We start from the raw sequence: 17,145 nt of genomic DNA on the forward strand, positions 1-17,145 counted from the left end.
AGAAACCTGTTGCCATAAACTATTTTATTATAGTAGTCTATTACCTCCATGGTGTAGAGATTAGCATGCCTAGCTACAAATCTGCAGGCCTAGGTTAGAATCCCATTTCAGGCAGTCGGTGTGCAGCCCACTCAGCTGTTAGTTTTCCCTTTTGGGCTGGTCAATAAACAGGTGCCTGGGGAAACCTAGGGAAGGTAAACTAAGGCAGCCTGGATGTCACACTGGCCAGGAGTCCTTGGATAATGGGCTATAACCTTCCACAGGCTTAATATAATGTGACGGAGATGAGCACTGAGGACAAGCACAGATATTACAGATGCCCCAAGCTTTAAATTTATTGTCGCTAAGGATAGTAACCAAAGAAGGCTATCGCCAAATTGACAATAATGCTTTCATATTCACAGATGAAGCTATTCCCACGTGAAACAGCATCCTGTTTAACACAGAAAGGAATTGTCTGTTTCCCTGAAATAAACTGCCCAGTCTCCTAAATAGCAGCCCCGTGCAGCCTCACGCCCCGGGCCAGGCCGAGTAAGTCTTAACAGGGGTCAGCAGGACCCGAGCGACGGAGGGTCGCCCTGGCTGTGAGACACGCACCTTTACACAACACTGGGCACGCCATTCTTCAGTCATCTGTGCTAATAATACGCGATATAAACCAATATAACTAAAGTAAATCATGCAGCTCAAGTACAAAAACAAAAATAAAGCCCGGTAAGCGGTGCTCCTGTAAAAGTATCTCAACCCTATCACACGTAATTACCCAGGCAGAAACTGAGACATCTCTTTATCCCCGGTGACGCCATCCAACACACCTTACCTTCGCTGGTACAGCAGAAACGAGGAAATCGCGCAACACCTGAAATTCAAACATCAACAAGGCGGCCTCCATGGTGGTGCCGAGGGTGACGTCTCCCTTTACAACGGCGCAATGTTTGTCACTTTACCATGGTTAGGGCGGAATATTCTTATGCAGCTAACCGTGCATATATAAAAATGAGAGAGAGAGAGAGAGAGAGAGAGAGAGAGAGAGAGAGAGAGAGAGAGAGAGAGAGAGAGAGAGAGAGAGAGAGAGAGAGATTTTTTTTATAATCCTTGACGATAAATTTCTGTAGGTATCACACTAGTATGGATTCTGCAAGAGGCTTTCTACTGGTGATCTTACTCTCCTAACAGATTCATCCTTTTACCAGCTGTTTGAGTCTGGCACATTTTATTTATAATTTACCCTCCTACAACACTCTCTCTTTATTTTCATCTAATTTCCTTCTGGTTGAAGTCACTGCTCTACACTTAAACCTCTACACAGTGGTGTTCAGCAATGATTTGTTTATGCTCTTTTAAAACAAATTGTTCCATTTTTTTTATTATGCCAATAACTCTTACTCAACAATTTCCAACAGGAAAAACAACTCAGCAAGAATTATGCAACAGAAGGCTACATGCAACAGAATGCCTGCCTACTTATGCTATTCTTTTAGAATGAGGCAGAAGTGATATTGCTGTCCTTCAATGCCTCAAAACTTAATTTCTTCACTTTTCAACTTGACATAACCTTCCAAACATTTCCCCTTTTCTTCAATAACACACAGCAACCTCCTTCTTTAACATCAAACATTCTCGGTCTATTATGAACTTAAAATCTCAACTGGAAACTTCATAATTTATCTCTTGCTAAAATAGCTTAACTGAGATGAAGTGCTTTGTATCATCACTAATGTTAATTATATATGAGTCTTGTCTACCCTTGTATGGAGTATGATTCTTCTTCTCCAGGTTTGCCCATCTACAAGGTGGAGCAGCTTCATATTCAGAGGAATAATTTCTTTAAGTGTTGTGCCATCTCATCACGAAGGGAGGAGCAGGGCTGAGATCCAGTCATTGCAGTCACAGTTGACATCTTTTTGTGAAGTCAGTGACAGGGAGAGGCATAGAGAAGGCTCCACTCACATCCTCTTTTGAATAGAGCCTTCTTTGCATTGTTTTATCAGCTCCCCTCCTCTTACTGACCAAAGAGAGGCACTGAATTTTAACTACCATTGCTCTGACTATTCAGACATATTCTGTATATCTGCTTATGTTGCGATACAGCTTCCTATCTCATATTAGGAAAGTGAATGAGTTTCAAGAAAGTGTTTATCCAATAGTTGAGGTGCTGCCTGAAGGAGCGCATGATGTACTTTTTTTTCAGACCATTCCCCTTGAGATACTTTGCAATAACAGGTGCTCCTGCTCCAAACTTGGGCCCCTCACAATCTCCTCCAAAGTAAGCAAAAACTTTTTTTGGAGAGAAGGTGTTAGACTCTTCTTCAACCAAGCACATTCTCCTAAAGATGAAGAGCATCCACCTGATTGTATCCCCCTCTGACCACTCTAATCTGTATTTACGTTTATATGCAAGCGCTCCAAAAAAGGAACTCTTGAGACAAAACCCTGCTGGCACTGGTACGTTAAAAGATCGGCCACTCCACCATGTACAAAAGGCCTTGATCTCTCGAGGCATCCAGCGCTCTGCTTTGAGGTGATACAGCAACATTTTGCAAGACAGTTGGATGCAGCGCTCTTCTAAGGAGAGCTGCCTCAGCACCTCTGCCTCTAGAAGAGCAAAACTACAGCGCCACGACCCATCCGAGGTGTTGCTGACATGCATGTAATGGCTGTCTGGTGGGGTAAGAGCATCAGGCTTAACAATAGCCTCATGCCATGGCACCTCTAACACTGGTACTAGGTCTACACCCACCAGTAGAAGAGGGTACTCAACCCCCTGCCAGGCCAGGGCCAGTGATACACCCACCTGTGTTCTGGTCAGGCTGGGAGGCACCACACTTAATCTATCATCATCCAAGACGGAATCTGTAAGAACTTCCTTTACAAGGCCAAACAAGTCTCCCATCAGGCGGTTACCCTGCAAATGAGGATTGTTTGTCTCCACATTTATCTTAAGGACATTGCTCTTGAAGGCATCCATCTCCTGCTCCACCGATATGTTCACTCGATCAGCTGCTGGGATGACAACATTGATATCAAATTCATCAGGAGCAAAAAGCTTTGAGCCATCTCGTGCACTGCCCACCAACCTTAGTCGGCCTTGATACATGTCATCAGCCATCACCACACGGCCAAGGATGACACCTACTGCCTTGAGCACTGCATCTTTCACCTGCCTGGCCTCACCACTGTCCATGTCCACATTAGCCCTCTTGGCATCTTTAGGAAGCTTATTAAGGTCAACAGCACAAAGGAGTTTGCTAAGCAGTGCGTCAGGATCATGATGATCCAGAGGTGTAATCTTGTTTCTGGTTTTGTCATTGTATCTCAAGTAGCGCTTCAGGTACCCAGTGAAGTTGCTAAGGATCTGCTTGGCTGTTGTGCCAGCCCTACAGGGAGGATCCTCTCCCACAAAATGAACCAAGAGTTCCAAGGTGTGTTTGTGACCAAACATTGCTGCCAGATGAAGGGCTGTCTGGCCATACCTGTCTGGCTGCAATGGGCTGTACCTGTTTAGTTTCCATAGCACAGAATGCCCATGGCCACTATAGGCTTTGGCCTCAGCAACATTATGCTTACTGGCAACAGCAGCCTTCTCTAAGCTGTGGAGAAGTTGGACAACACTTCTAGATTTTCCATGGGAAGCAGCTTCATGAAGAGCTGTGGTGCCAGCAGTCCCATCGACCACCAGATCTGCAGGGAGGCACTCCATAACAAGTAGTAAATGCAGCAACTGCTGCAGGCCACTTCTAGAAGCTATCAACATAGCATAAGCACCTGCTTCTTGGTCAATGCTACTCAAGTTCCCTGGTGTTGGATGGACAGTGTTGCCGGTGTACTTGGTGAAGAGTGCTTCCTGAAGAGCCAGCAGCATCCGAACTTTCTCCTTTTCGCTCTCATCCTTTGTGAATATTTCTAGGTTCTCAAGCTTCCTCTTCTCCCTTTTGTATACCTCCTGTTGACAGAAAAAAGCATTGCTTATACTATCTTTTTGCTTTATAGAATATTTTATACATGCATGTAAATCCCTAACAATGGCAATGAAATGTCAGATTTTAAAAATAAAGAACAACTTCCACAGGCAAGCTGCAATTAATGGTTTCCATGATTTGTTACTGATAATTTAATGTTTTATACATGATCTCCATGAAAATTTTATTTAGAGGAATAATGAGGATACGAAGGTGTACTAAAAGAACAGATAAATAATGTGTGGATATTTGTTGAGTTACCTCTTCAAGCTTCTTAAGTTTAGCTGCATCCATCTTCCCTATAATATCCTTTGGAAGGCTGTGTTCACTGTCTGGAATGTACAATGATGCTCCAAGGTTCCGAACCATTGTCTCCGCTAGGTTCAGGTTGCCAGTCTTCAGTGCAGCATGCAGTGGAGTGGTGCCTGCAGCATTAAAGTAGGACCAAGCCCCTGCCCTTTGCAGGAAACTTGCAATGAGTGGACAGTTGGCACGCGTAGCTATCACCATAAAAGAAGTTAGTTTATCTGTCGTCCTTTCATCAAGTTTTTTTTTCTTAGCAGTACTTCCTTTCTGCCAACAGGCTTCCCATCGAGCTCCCTCATCAGCAGTTGTCTTGTCTCCCAAATTTTCTTTTTTAGAATTTCCCATCTTCCAGCAGGCTTCCCATGGAGCATCTCCATCAACAGCTTCTATCAATTCAGTAAGGTCATACCGAAGCCCACTGGTGTGTCGAGGCAGTCGGTCTCTTTCTCGCTTCAGCTCCCTAGAGAAGGCCTGAGAAGGGATAAGTAGTATGACTTACCAATTTAAGGACTAACTATGGACACAATTACACATCTCAAACATTGTGAGGCACTAATTTCTGCCTGAGCCTGACTATATACCTTAGTGATGGCAAAGTAGACTCTGGCAGAAGTGTTGGGTGAATACCAAGCATGCTGCAGCAAGTTGAGGCCCTGTGTGCATGGGATGAGGGATGCCTGTGATGCCAACATGAGATTGACGATTTTAGAGCGGTCATGAATGATGGCCTGCTGCAGCGCTGAGTTGGGAAAATCCCCATTTAGCTCCAGTGGGGCTCCAGCACACATGAGACGGGACACTTCCTTCACATTGTCTCCCTCACAGATGACTTGGAGCAGCTTTGTGTACAGCTCCTCAGGAGAACCCTTTTCCTGTGGAAGGAGAATTATCAGACACAAACACTATACTAGGTGAAGGGGGATAATGAAAATAATTACTGCAGTACATATCATTTTTTTTTTGCACCGGTAGGCTTGCTTGAGGGGCCTGGATGGTATTTGGCCCCAGCCCGTCATGGCGCAGGCAAGTGTTTATAGTGGCACCATCTTCTCTTGGCTCATGCTGCCCCCCAGAACTTGTTCTTGATTCTTGGACGGTTTCCTCTAGAGTCCAGGTTGATGGATGGTCTTCAGGACAGCATGTGGGTAGTTTTAAGCCACTTGGCAGTGACTGAAAAATCCGAGGTGGTAGCGTGGGGATTCGAACCCGTGTCGTCCATCAAGTGGTGAATGTGGGCCCAGCACACTACCACTTCAGCCACTGCCTACCCTAAACTTACTTATATATATGTATAAATAATGTTGGTTACATGTCTGGATCTAAATACTGTTCTGTCTCCATATACTTCAACCATCAATCAAAAAAGAGAGCACAAAAGACTGGATGGTCCAAATTGCTGTACATCTGTACATAGACTGAAAGCCTCTCCGCTCTTATATTATTAAAGCAGAAGAAAAAATCTGCTTTTATGAACCTGCATGTACCATACCAAGCTATATCATATAATGGAAAGAGCTTGAATTTTTATTATAAGAATATGTTATAAGTTAAGCTGACATTAGGCAAATTACTCAGCTGAGGACAGACAACAAGGTATATTATACTGAACATGCAGTTGAAGCATCAGCCCAAAATTCAGGTGGCACAGACCTTAGACTTGGCTATCATGAGCAAAGTGTATGGAAGCCCTAGTGGTGCAGCTCGTGCCCAACAATCCAGTGATCAGCTTACCACAGTGCCACAACCCTTGGACACATAAAAACTGGGCCTGACTGGTTATAGTACTACCACATCACAATGGAGAATGTGGAGAAAAATTATGGAGGGCCAAGAAAGCACTGGCAACAAGGCACACTCTAAAGCTTTCTCAGGCCCATGTGAGTTGGCAATGTGTACAGAAAATAATTATCAGACATAAGGGGGCACAATGGCACAATTCATAATGAGTGACCTATAGCCTTGCTTGTAAGAAGGTGTGCATACTTTTTTGGTGGAAAGTTGTTCTGAGGTTCAGAGGAGGATGTCTTACCTTTGAACACTGGTGATTCTCCAAGATTGATATTGCTTCCTCATACAGGGGGTAGGAGACTGTGGAGCAATAATTAGCAAGATTCAGACAACTTTTGAAAAATGGCTAGTAATCTACAAGCCAAGCCATGAAATAATGTTATGACCTGAAGGAAAGCCATAATGGCCCATAAATAGTTGTTCTCTTTGAAGGTACAGTTAGTACAATCTACGTACACTGGTAATATTACAAAAACAATAGTTTTCTCAACACCAAACACAATCAGCAGAACAGTTGTGAAAGCCAGTCAAACAGAGGCCACTTTTGAATTTGGTTTGGCCAATCCTGATACTTGCATAACTTGTTTCTTTGAGATTTTACTGATTTTTTATTTGAAGTTTTGAGCAGAAAGTTAAACTAGAATAGAATGATCAGGTTCTCGTAAAAACAAACAACAAATCTCTACCCACTGTCAGTTATATTTTCATCATCTAAGTACTTACTTGTGCCTTCATTGCATTTGAGCTTCTTCTTAGCCAGATCAAGGGGAGTGAGGCCATCATAGGTCATTACATGAGGGTGAACCATATCAAGGAGCTGTTCAACAACTGAAGGTTTGACATAATTTTCCTCTAGAGCACAGTGGAGGAAGGTCATGCCTCTTTCGTCCATCAAGTGAGCATCACCTATTACTTTCATTTCTTCAATCCCTGCAACATTACCATATTTCACATACTTTTTGAAACTCTCATAATTGTCCTTTTCATTCTCCTCTTGTGACTTCTGTAAAGAACATACAATTATGAAAATTCAAGAAAATATAAAAACAGAACTAAACGTTTGCCACACTTGATATTGACATGTCCTCAAGCAAGTATGTGAAACATTTGGTCAGTCATTTATGCAACATCATGCATACGAAGGAAGGTAAGGGAGCAATAGAGTTTAGACACAATTAAATAGTTACAATAAAACCCTTTTTTTTATGATACCCTGTTTTCCATAAAACTTTTAAAAAATCCCTTAACAAAGATATCAAAATACATGGGATGTTACTGTTAGTCTCAGGAAAAAAAAGAGACAGCTGGTCAGGGTGAGAATTTTCTGCATGCAATATAAGGGAACTCTTAGATTTAAAAAGCAGACCTCTTACCACCTATTTAGGAAATAGTAAGCATAAAGGTAAAGGCAAATTATGGAGATCAGAAAATACAGCCTCCATATTCAAAATGGGGAACATATGAGAATAACCGTGATTAATTGGTCAAACCTAAATTATAGGCAAGTTTGGTTGTAAGACCAGCCTCCCCGAACCTTCACAAAAGGCTCCAACACAATTGCATGCTGTGAACAAATAGGAATAGCATATGTAAAGGCAAAATGAAACTTGAAATACATACTATAAGCTCATGAGCATGCAACAGCTTCAGTGAAGAGCCACCTCGCCTCTTCATGAACCAACTTTCAATGTTGTGGCGACCTTCACGCACTGCTAAGTTCAGTGGTGTGAGTCCCTGCATATTTTTTTGGTAAGGGTTCAGTTTCGCTGCCACCAAGTACTCCACCACTTCCAGGGAGCCAAACCAAGCACTCATATGAAGTTCTGTGTTGCCACCTGAATCTGCAATACCAAGTTTCCATCCTTTGTCATTCAAATCCTCTATCACATGCTTATGACCTCGAAGACTGGCTGCATGGATAGGGGTACGACCCTCACTGTCAGCTATGGTGGTTGGGGTGACAGGAATCAAAGCAGCCACACATTGCCTGTGGCCACAGAAAGCAGCATGGTGAAGAGCAACAGCTCCTGCAACATAAACAATAAAAATGTTTTTAGAATAAATTCTGCTGTTCTGTAAATTATAACAAATGTGTATGGAAGTTATCAAGGACATTTCACATTAAGGGGACCGGCCGTTTTTTACCCTTTTTTCTTTATTCAATAGGTTATTGTCACGATTTATATAGCAGATGTAAGGGACACCCTACGCACAAGATTTTGCCCAAAAAAACAATCTATCACCTTTCCATTTTTTACCAATGACAATTTTTTGAAAATTTGAGGTTTTTTTGAAAAGGCTATTTCTACTATGATATTTGCTCTACAAGGGAACAATTGCTATAGTACAGTAACCATGTTTAGGCCAATGAAAGTATAGTGAGATATTGTATCAATAATCATTAGTTTGCGGAATATAAATTTTCAAACTTTCATGGTCATAATTTCCCCCTAAAAATTCAGACATAAATACACCATAATTCAGTCACTTCATATACGAGAAAAAAACTTGCTATAGTTTGATTCTTACAAGTCTAGGCATGGTTTTGGTGTTGGTTTCATTGAAATCTGTTGAAAAATGGTGGAGAAATTGAAGTGCAAAGGTACATAACTTACATTTTGAGTGAATGCGTAACATTCAATTATAGCGAAGTGATATCACGGCATTTATCCTTTCTTTTATTTGTAATGTTATATAAAAAGATATGTCTTCATGTTCAGTCATATATTTTGATGTCCAGGCATAAAATAGTGTACATCTGTGCTCCTGGTCCCCCCCCACCCCCACCTCAGCTTGAGGCAGGGTATTACCTCACAAAGGAGGGGTGTCATGGCTGCCAAGCTACTCATTGTTGCAGGGTTTGTTTCAGAATGCTTCTGGAGCATATGTCACCTCTTTCTTCTTCCCTTTGATGTTCTTGGATCTCTCCTTAATTCTTACATCCTATTCCTTTTAGAATTTTTTTCTTGAACCTCACTCTTATAAGCTCAGATCACCCCTGAGGCTGTATGTGTGTGTGAGCCGGGGTATAGAGAAGGATAAATGTCAGATGTCACTAACAGGTAACATGTTTCTCTAAAATAATTGTAATAATCGATGTACTACATGCCCAGTACTTTTCATAATGTCGAGTTTGATGCATGGGGGGTCCATTATATGACCATAAAAAAAAGGTAATGCCAATTTTAATGAAAAACTTCGTCATAAGTTTCTCAAAGGGCATACGCAGCCGAGGAATTTTTTTCTCAGTTTTTCATTTAGACCGATTTTCGTCGTTTTCGACCGGCCGGCCCCCTTCATGGGCTTCAAGAAGTGCAAAATATTAATATTCATATGCATCCTGAAGAACAATCAAAGTGTATATTCTTGTGACACTTGAAACTGTAAATGAATTTATAATACGTATACATTGCTAATATAAATGTAACTGATTCTTAATCACTAAATGATTGTTTGGCATTACACAGTAATAGAAAATGAGTGTCATATGCTTGTCATTGGTGAAATTAAGTACAAAGTATAAATTCATATAACTTATTACTGGACAATGTCTTATCAGTAACTCTTACAAACGTACATACCTTCTGAATCCCTTGCTAGAGGATCGGCACCACGAGAGAGCAGTTCTTCCACCATCTTCTCATGGGCCTTCCGGGCAGCCAGCATTAATGGCGTCCAGTTGGTAGAGCCACTGCCTTCCACACTGAGGCCAGATTCAATGAGAGTGTCCAGCAGGTGGGTATGGCCATTCCAAGCTGCTAAGGCCAGCAGGCATATCGTCATATTTTCATGGTAGGGTGTCGTCACACATCCAGACAGGTCACCTCCCTGGTCACGGATGGCATGTAGTTTAACCAGGTTCCCATCACTCACAATCTGCTCCAGTTCCTGCAACACAGAATCTCTTCCCAACATCTAATATATGGCAAATGCACACAGATAACTTATTTATAATGTCATTTATATTTTCTTCAATCAATAGCATCCATGCCTATCTACACCTGTCTTGTTCTTCAGGAGACCAATACTGCACACCCATCTTTTTTTCTTTCCTTTTCAACTGTTATCCATACCACTCCTCATAACCCTCTTACAACCCATTTTCATGAGCACTAAACCTATCCAAAGCAAAACAACTTTTGAGGTTTGTTTCATCAATACCTGAAATCCCTATCTTTCATCCCTTGAAAGATTTATAAAATTAATATCTCTCCTCTTCCATTCTTCATTCATTCAATGCAATACACATAGAGCCCAAATGATCATTTGCTTTTCAGTTTGATTTATGAACATTTTATTTGAGTGTTATTTGCTTCATTGAGCTGCATATATAATGGATTACTTTTTCTTTTTATATATATTAATTCTAAAAATAATTAGTGTAGCTATATCTTCTTGACTCATAAACTGATTAAGTTATCTTTGATAAGTCTTGTAGTTTTGATGATGTCTAAAATGCCATACCTTTAGTGCCTTCTTCTGGCTTTCCAGTGTAGAATTGGACTCCTGATCCTCCTTTTTCCTTTCCAGTTCCTGCAAATATAAAAATATCTCTATGAAAATATATTCATGTGGCAATGCAAAATATAACCATTGCATGCTCACCCAAGTAGAAGTAGTTTTGACATGAACCCACTCACTGAACCAAATAGTGGAAACAAAACATGCTTAATGGGTCAGTCAAATTGACTTCAAACTGTCAGCAGTATCTGGCTAATCTTTTCATGCATGATATAAGAAAATTATAATAAATTCCTATTCCAATATAGACACTTTCAAGTTTCCAGTTTGTTCAATCAAGTCTTGATCTACATGGACATATAAAAGTAACCATCACATTTATAAATAAATATAAAAAGCCGAGAGAGCCAGTGGGTGACTTTCCACAGCTTTGGCAGGTGAACTGTAGCCCAAGGCTTTGTGAAGCCCAATAACCACAGTAAATGTCTTCTTCCTCTGCAAAATGTGATCAAAAGAGTATCAAATGACACAAAGATAAAGAAATTATATACTTATGAAAAATATAAAATAGAAGAATGAATGCCTTATGATCATGTGATTATGATGTCACTTGCTATAAACCAAAAATTGTAGTATGCATTTCCACATGATTTTATGAAAGAAAACATACCAATGTTTCATCCTGTGGTACATGCTTCCAAGGAATACTCCAAACAGAGTCTCTACATTCCTTTTCTTCCAGCCTCTGCAATGCAATGACATGGTTGTCATCAAACACCTTTTTTGTTTGTATCAAACAGTTCAAAATGTCAGTCCCATTGCTTGTACCTGGAATAATAAAGCACTGAATATAGTGGTTAATTTTAAAAGAACCAATGACAAAAACATAAGAACATAAGAACATAAAAATATAGGGAAACTGCAAGAGGCCGGGTGGCCTACACAGGGCAGCTCCAGAATCCCCCCCGCTACTCACGGTGGGTGAGGTGTAGTTACAGGAGTTACAGGTAGAGGCTTGATCCTCGTTATACCGGCAGTACTAGGCACGCATCCAGTACCCTGTCACTTTACTGCACCCACACCTCACTACCACCTGTCATCCTCGTCCATGTAGCTATCCAGTCTGCTCTTAAAACAAGCTATCGACCCTGCACTAACTATGTGATTGCTGAGTCTATTCCATTCCCCCACCACCCTATTACTAAACCAATGCTTGCCTATATCTCTCCTAAATCTATACTTTTCTAATTTAAATCCATTACTGCGAGTTCTATCCTGCTGGCTAATTCTCAGTACTTTACTTATATCGCCTTTGTTGTAACCCTTTGAATACTTCTATCAGATCTCCCCGCACTCTTTGTCTCTCTAGTGAACGTAAGTTTAGATGTTTCAGCCTATTTTCATATGGGAGGTTCCTCAGCCCCTGAAAACTTCATTGTATTCTTGTATGGAAAATTTCCCCCAATCCACTAAACCACACACAAACAGCATTTACTAGAATAAAATATAGATTATAATGAGTGTGAACTGTAACCAATCCTCAGTATGTGTCCCCAAGTGGGAATGGAGCCATTAGTGTCTCCAAGTCAAAACCCATTTAAAGCCAACAGTGCAAGAGGAGTCTGTATGAGCACTAACTTCTCTTCATCAACTCTTGCAATTCCTGGTCTGGAAACTACTAATAGAAACATAACATTAATAAAATGGTATAAAACATGAGAAAATAGAACAGAAAAGACAAAACATATGCATGTGAGTGAGATGAGGAAAAATAGCATGAAAAAGACTAAAAGATGCATGTGAGAGATGAGAGAAAATAGCATGAAAAAGACTAAAAGATGCATGTGAGAGATGAGAGAAAATAGCATGAAAAAGACTAAAAGATGCATGTGAGAGATGAGAGAAAATAGCATGAAAAAGACTGAAAGATACATGTGAGAGATGAGAGAAAATAGCATGAAAAAGACTAAAAGATGCATGTGAGAGATGAGAAAATAGCATGAAAAAGACTAAAAGATGCATGTGAGAGAGATGAGAGAAAATAGAATGGAAAACACAAAAAGATGCATGTGAGTGAGAAGACAGAAAGCATCACTGAAAAAATCTTCTCACCCACCATTTATATATGAGATGACATTTGGATCCACGCCCCAGCTGGTATGGATGAAAGTGAGGGTCAATAGCAATGGCAGCTGCTCTTCCGTCAGCTCCTTCACTTTCACAGCCAGGGAGTACCCCACATGTACAGATAGTGGTTGCCTTATCCTAAAAAAGTGTACAACATTCTTGTCTTTGTTTTCATTGTTATACATGATACTGATGGGCATATAAGATTGGGTGGGTAAAAACCTCCTACAAGGCAAGTGTGACAGCTAGTATCCAGAGTTTAATTCAATAATTTTCTACATGTACCCATTGGTTGACCAAACAGTGAGAGAGGATGTGGAGATGAGTGGGCTTAAGATAGATAGATAGATAGACAGATAGATATAACAACAAAAAATACCAACAGCTTTACAAACCTCCTTTTGATCTTTCGAGATGTCATGTCCCAACCAAACACCACAAAGTTTTTATTTAAATAGGTAACCACATCAGCAGAGCACAGACCCTTCGAGCAGAACAAATCAGACAAGGTACTGTTGTCGTGATGAAGATATACAGCAACTGGCTTTCTCTGGAAAGATCAGAAAACAGGCTTGAATCTGAGTTGAACTATTCAGTTTTCTCTTTCTCTTCTGCCAGTCAGGTTAGAAAGGCTGTCATGATTCAACATTAAATCTTATGATGATGTAGAGAGGACAATATCAGAATAGGAAAGCAACTCATTTCCTTTTTTTTTTTTTTCTTAATCTTTTTTTCTTATGGGGTTCCCAAAACATAATCATCACTCACCTCTCTTACTGGACCCTTCTTAGCATTTGTCAGGATACTCTCCAGATGCGCTATCTTGAATGCTGGCATGTGTGTTTCACCATATCGATTTTTGAACTCCTCCGTGAAGTGGTATACCATGTCTAGCTCATCCTTTATGTTCTCAGGTACTGTGGATGGATGAAGGGCATGGTGGTGACAGTCTTGGATTCAAATAATGAAGTTAAATATCCAGTGAATAAAAATCAGCCCACACATTGTAACTATAAGAAGATGAGATGACAGACAGTTTACACACGCAAATATGTAGGTGTGGAGGGTACAAAATGAAAGGGGTGATTAGTGGGCCTTTATGTGTGTGCCCTTGAGCTACTCTACTTACTTTGCTCAAAAACTCATGAGAAGGTGATGAAGGAGGAACCAACTGGAGTGTGCAAGAAGTGTAACTTAGTGTATAGTTAGAAGTGATGGTTCATTTGCAAAGGCATATGAAGCAGATGGTACACATATTCATTTACTGTTTCTAGACCTTCCTCTTGGATAACTGTTTGTTCACTTAGAGCATGATTGTTGAATATATTGTGAGTTTTCTTTTCTTATTCATCTTTAGCCCTTATGATAGACTCGATCTCCCTGTTTGGGTGTTTCATAAGCTGTAGTTTGTCACTAGTCTCACTAAAAGAACAGTCATTTACACATCAAAGAGTTTTCAGTTCTCTTATTCCTTCAGTTAAACTTCTTACTTTGCAGTGACCCCTGATGCCAAAGCAATCAGTAGCAAAAGACTGTTGGAATGTGGGGGCCTGCTTATCCTGAAGAACCAAGGAGCAAATGCAACAGGACGAGACTTACTGAGTGGCTTCCTTCCAGCGAGGCCACAGTCACCGCCCCTTTCTGCCTCTGATGAATTTGCTGCCATCTGTAATACAATAATAATAATAATAATAATAATAATAATAATAATAATAATAATAATAATAATAATAATAATAATAATAATAATAATAATAATAATAATAATAATAATAATAATAATAATAATAATAATAATAATAATAATGATAATAATAATAATAATAATAATAATAATAATAATAATAATAATAATAATAATAATGATAATAATAATAATAATAATAATAATAATAATAATAATAATAATAATAATAATAATAATAATAATAATAATAATAATAATAACACCAATAATAATAACACCAATAATAGTAACACCAATAATAATAATAATAATAATAATAATAATAATAATAATAATAATAATAATAATAATAACAATAATAATAATAATAATAATAATAATAATAATAATAATAATAATAATAATAATAATAATAATAATAATAATAATAATAACAATAATAATAATAATAATAATAATAATAATAATAATAATAATAATAGATATGTTTTAACATCATTCTTAAGAACAACACAAGTGATATGTAGCTTGAGGGATTTCAGTTTTGAGGAAAGACATGTCGATGAAGCTACAACCACCATCGCTATAAAATATGAGAAGAGAAAGAGGAGATAATGATAACCGAGTCTTAACGAAAAATGTCGCGAGCGAGTGGCACACAAACTCACACACACGCGCTATGACCCCAGGATATGGTCTTACCTTTTTTTAATGATTAAGTCGACTCACAGCCAGTCAACCGCTCCTCTGAGCCAGTGTGGAGTCAGGAAGCACAACATCATTACACGTTGACTACACGTACGTTGATGTTGTTCGAGATCCAGACGAGTAAAAGGTCTCCAAAATTTCTAATCAGTTTCAGTCACAGGTCCATCATTCTTTCTGGACATTCAAGACTGTCTATATAAGAAGAAAAAAAAGTATATGATCAAGTAGGGTGAGCAGGAGGCACTCGCGCTGCGCCTGTGGACAGGGATGCCAATATATCATAAGAACATAAGAACATAAGGAAACTGCAAGAGGCCGAGTGGCCAACACAGGGCAGCTCCAGAATCCCCGCCCTCCACCACCACCACTACTCACGATGGGTGAGGTGTAGTTTCAGGGATTGCAGGTAGAGGCTTGATCCTCGTTTACCCATGGTACGGGCGTACGCTCCGTACCGTCTCCTTACTACACCCACACCTCACTACCACCTGTCATCCTCGTCCATGTAGCTATCCAGTCTACTCTTAAAACAAGCTATCGTCCCTGCACTAACAATGTGATTGCAGAGTCTATTCCATTCCCCCACCAGGCCACCACCCTATTACTAAACCAATGCTTGCCTATATCTCTCCTAAATCTATACTTTTCTAATTTAAATCCATTACTGCGTGTTCTATCCTGCTGGCTAATTCTCAATACCACTTCATTTATCTCGCAGCTGTGACTGATTCGTATCACTTGTCAAAGATATGATGGGAATAAGAAGAGAATGTTGCTCTTCCGAACTGTTTTCGCATCACTCGCCTAAGATGATGGAGTTGAGGAGGATATGCTGGTTGTCACTCCAATAATAATAACACCAAAGCATAAGATGATGGAGTAGAGGAGGATGTGCAGCTGGGTATCACTTCATAAGACAATGCATGATGGGAGTAGAGGAGGATGTGCAGACTTCATAAGACAATGATGGGAGTAGAGAAGGATGTGCTGGGTATCACTTTATAAGACAATGATGGGAGTAGAGAATGTGCTGGGTATCACTTTATAAGACGATGGGTGTTGAGAATGTGCTGGGTATCACTTTATAAGACAATGATGGGAGTAGAGAATGTGCTGGGTATCACTTTATAAGACAATGGGTGTAGAGAATGTGCTGGGTATCACTTTATAAGACAATGGGTGTTGAGAATGTGCTGGGTATCACTTTATAAGACAATGATGGGAGTAGAGAATGTGCTGGGTATCACTTTATAAGACGATGGGTGTTGAGAATGTGCTGGGTATCACTTTATAAGACGTTGGGTGTTGAGAATGTGCTGGGTATCACTTTATTAGACAATGATGGTAGTAGAGAATGTGCTGGGTATCACTTTATAAGACGATGGGTGTAGAGAATGTGCTGGGTATCACTTTATAAGACAATGATGGGAGTAGAGAATGTGCTGGGTATCACTTTATAAAACGATGGGTGTTGAGAATGTGCTGGGTATCACTTTATAAGACAATGATGGGTGAAGAGGAGGATATATACGTACTGGGTATCACTTTATAAGACAATGATGGGAGTAGAATGTGCTGGGTCTTCGTATCACTCGTACATTATATGGCGGGAATAAATTAATGTCTCCCCAACTTTTCTTCACCACCGCTGCGATACACACTCTTTACCTGTACCACCAAAGGAGGGCTAAATACGTATGAGGGCGGGGCACTCAAGAGGATGGGCGCCGCTGTGCACTAACAATTCCTTAATTCTTCTTTATCTTCGTAGATGTTATTATGGGCGCTCCATGTCGTACAATAGGCCGTATGTAGTACTTTGACATTGTGGAGGGTATACTTCCTGTCACAAGGCTTCTTTCTGCTCTCCAAGTTTCCTGTTTATTGCTAGGAATTCAACGCTGCCAAACGTGAGTGTCGTTAGGTTTCAATCAGTTTCATTTTGTTTCGTTTACATCATGTCAAGACTGTGCAACGTTATCTCTCTCTCTCTCTCTCTCTCTCTCTCTCTCTCTCTCTCTCTCTCTCTCGATCGAGGACTGATAGACTGATAATCAATCATTTCTCCTCTTTCTCTCTCTCTCACTCTTCCTTCCCCTCTCTAAGGAT

At 40.0% G+C, this 17,145-nt stretch overlaps 2 protein-coding genes across 10 annotated transcripts in view; both read right to left on the reverse strand.

Annotated features, from left to right (window-relative positions):
• Positions 1-1,018, reverse strand: part of LOC127008192 (centrosomal protein of 135 kDa-like) — an 82,358-nt gene extending 81,340 nt beyond the window's left edge. Inside the window, exon 1 of the mRNA XM_050879880.1 lies at positions 821-1,018. The gene's annotated coding sequence lies outside the window, so the exon portion shown is untranslated. The remainder of the gene's footprint in view (positions 1-820) is intronic.
• Positions 1,019-1,350: 332 nt separating this feature from the next.
• Positions 1,351-16,907, reverse strand: LOC127008193 (ankyrin-2-like). 9 transcript variants are annotated; one of them, XM_050879885.1, is made up of 15 exons: positions 16,779-16,907; positions 15,031-15,228; positions 14,241-14,307; positions 13,410-13,558; positions 13,037-13,191; positions 12,631-12,779; positions 11,185-11,342; positions 10,518-10,586; positions 9,635-9,941; positions 7,674-8,080; positions 6,777-7,056; positions 6,295-6,353; positions 4,847-5,137; positions 4,221-4,736; positions 1,351-3,943 (listed from the first exon to the last, which is right to left on the reverse strand). In XM_050879885.1, the coding sequence occupies exons 3-15, from the start codon at positions 14,305-14,307 to the stop codon at positions 2,096-2,098; spliced, it is 4,455 nt and encodes a 1,484-aa protein (XP_050735842.1). In that variant the 5' UTR covers positions 15,031-15,228; positions 16,779-16,907; the 3' UTR covers positions 1,351-2,095. The 9 variants fall into 9 exon arrangements, with proteins under 9 accessions (XP_050735842.1, XP_050735839.1, XP_050735840.1 ...); XM_050879882.1 differs by having other exon boundaries at positions 16,705-16,860; XM_050879883.1 differs by having other exon boundaries at positions 16,698-16,848.
• Positions 16,908-17,145: the final 238 nt, after the last annotated feature.

The sequence above is a fragment of the Eriocheir sinensis genome, chromosome 37 (assembly GCF_024679095.1).
Source record: "Eriocheir sinensis breed Jianghai 21 chromosome 37, ASM2467909v1, whole genome shotgun sequence".
NCBI classification, from domain to species: domain Eukaryota; kingdom Metazoa; phylum Arthropoda; class Malacostraca; order Decapoda; family Varunidae; genus Eriocheir; species Eriocheir sinensis.

Excerpts from the sequence above, each read along its gene's own strand:
- LOC127008193 (XM_050879885.1), bottom strand. The coding sequence starts at position 14,307 with ATGGCAGCAAATTCATCAGAGGCAGAAAGGGGCGGTGACTGTGGCCTC. Across the intron at positions 13,192-13,409 it reads AGAAGGGTCCAGTAAGAGAG|AGAAAGCCAGTTGCTGTATA; the intron begins GTGAGTGATGAT and ends TGATCTTTCCAG. Across the intron at positions 12,780-13,036 it reads TCTCGAAAGATCAAAAGGAG|GATAAGGCAACCACTATCTG; the intron begins GTTTGTAAAGCT and ends ACACTTTTTTAG.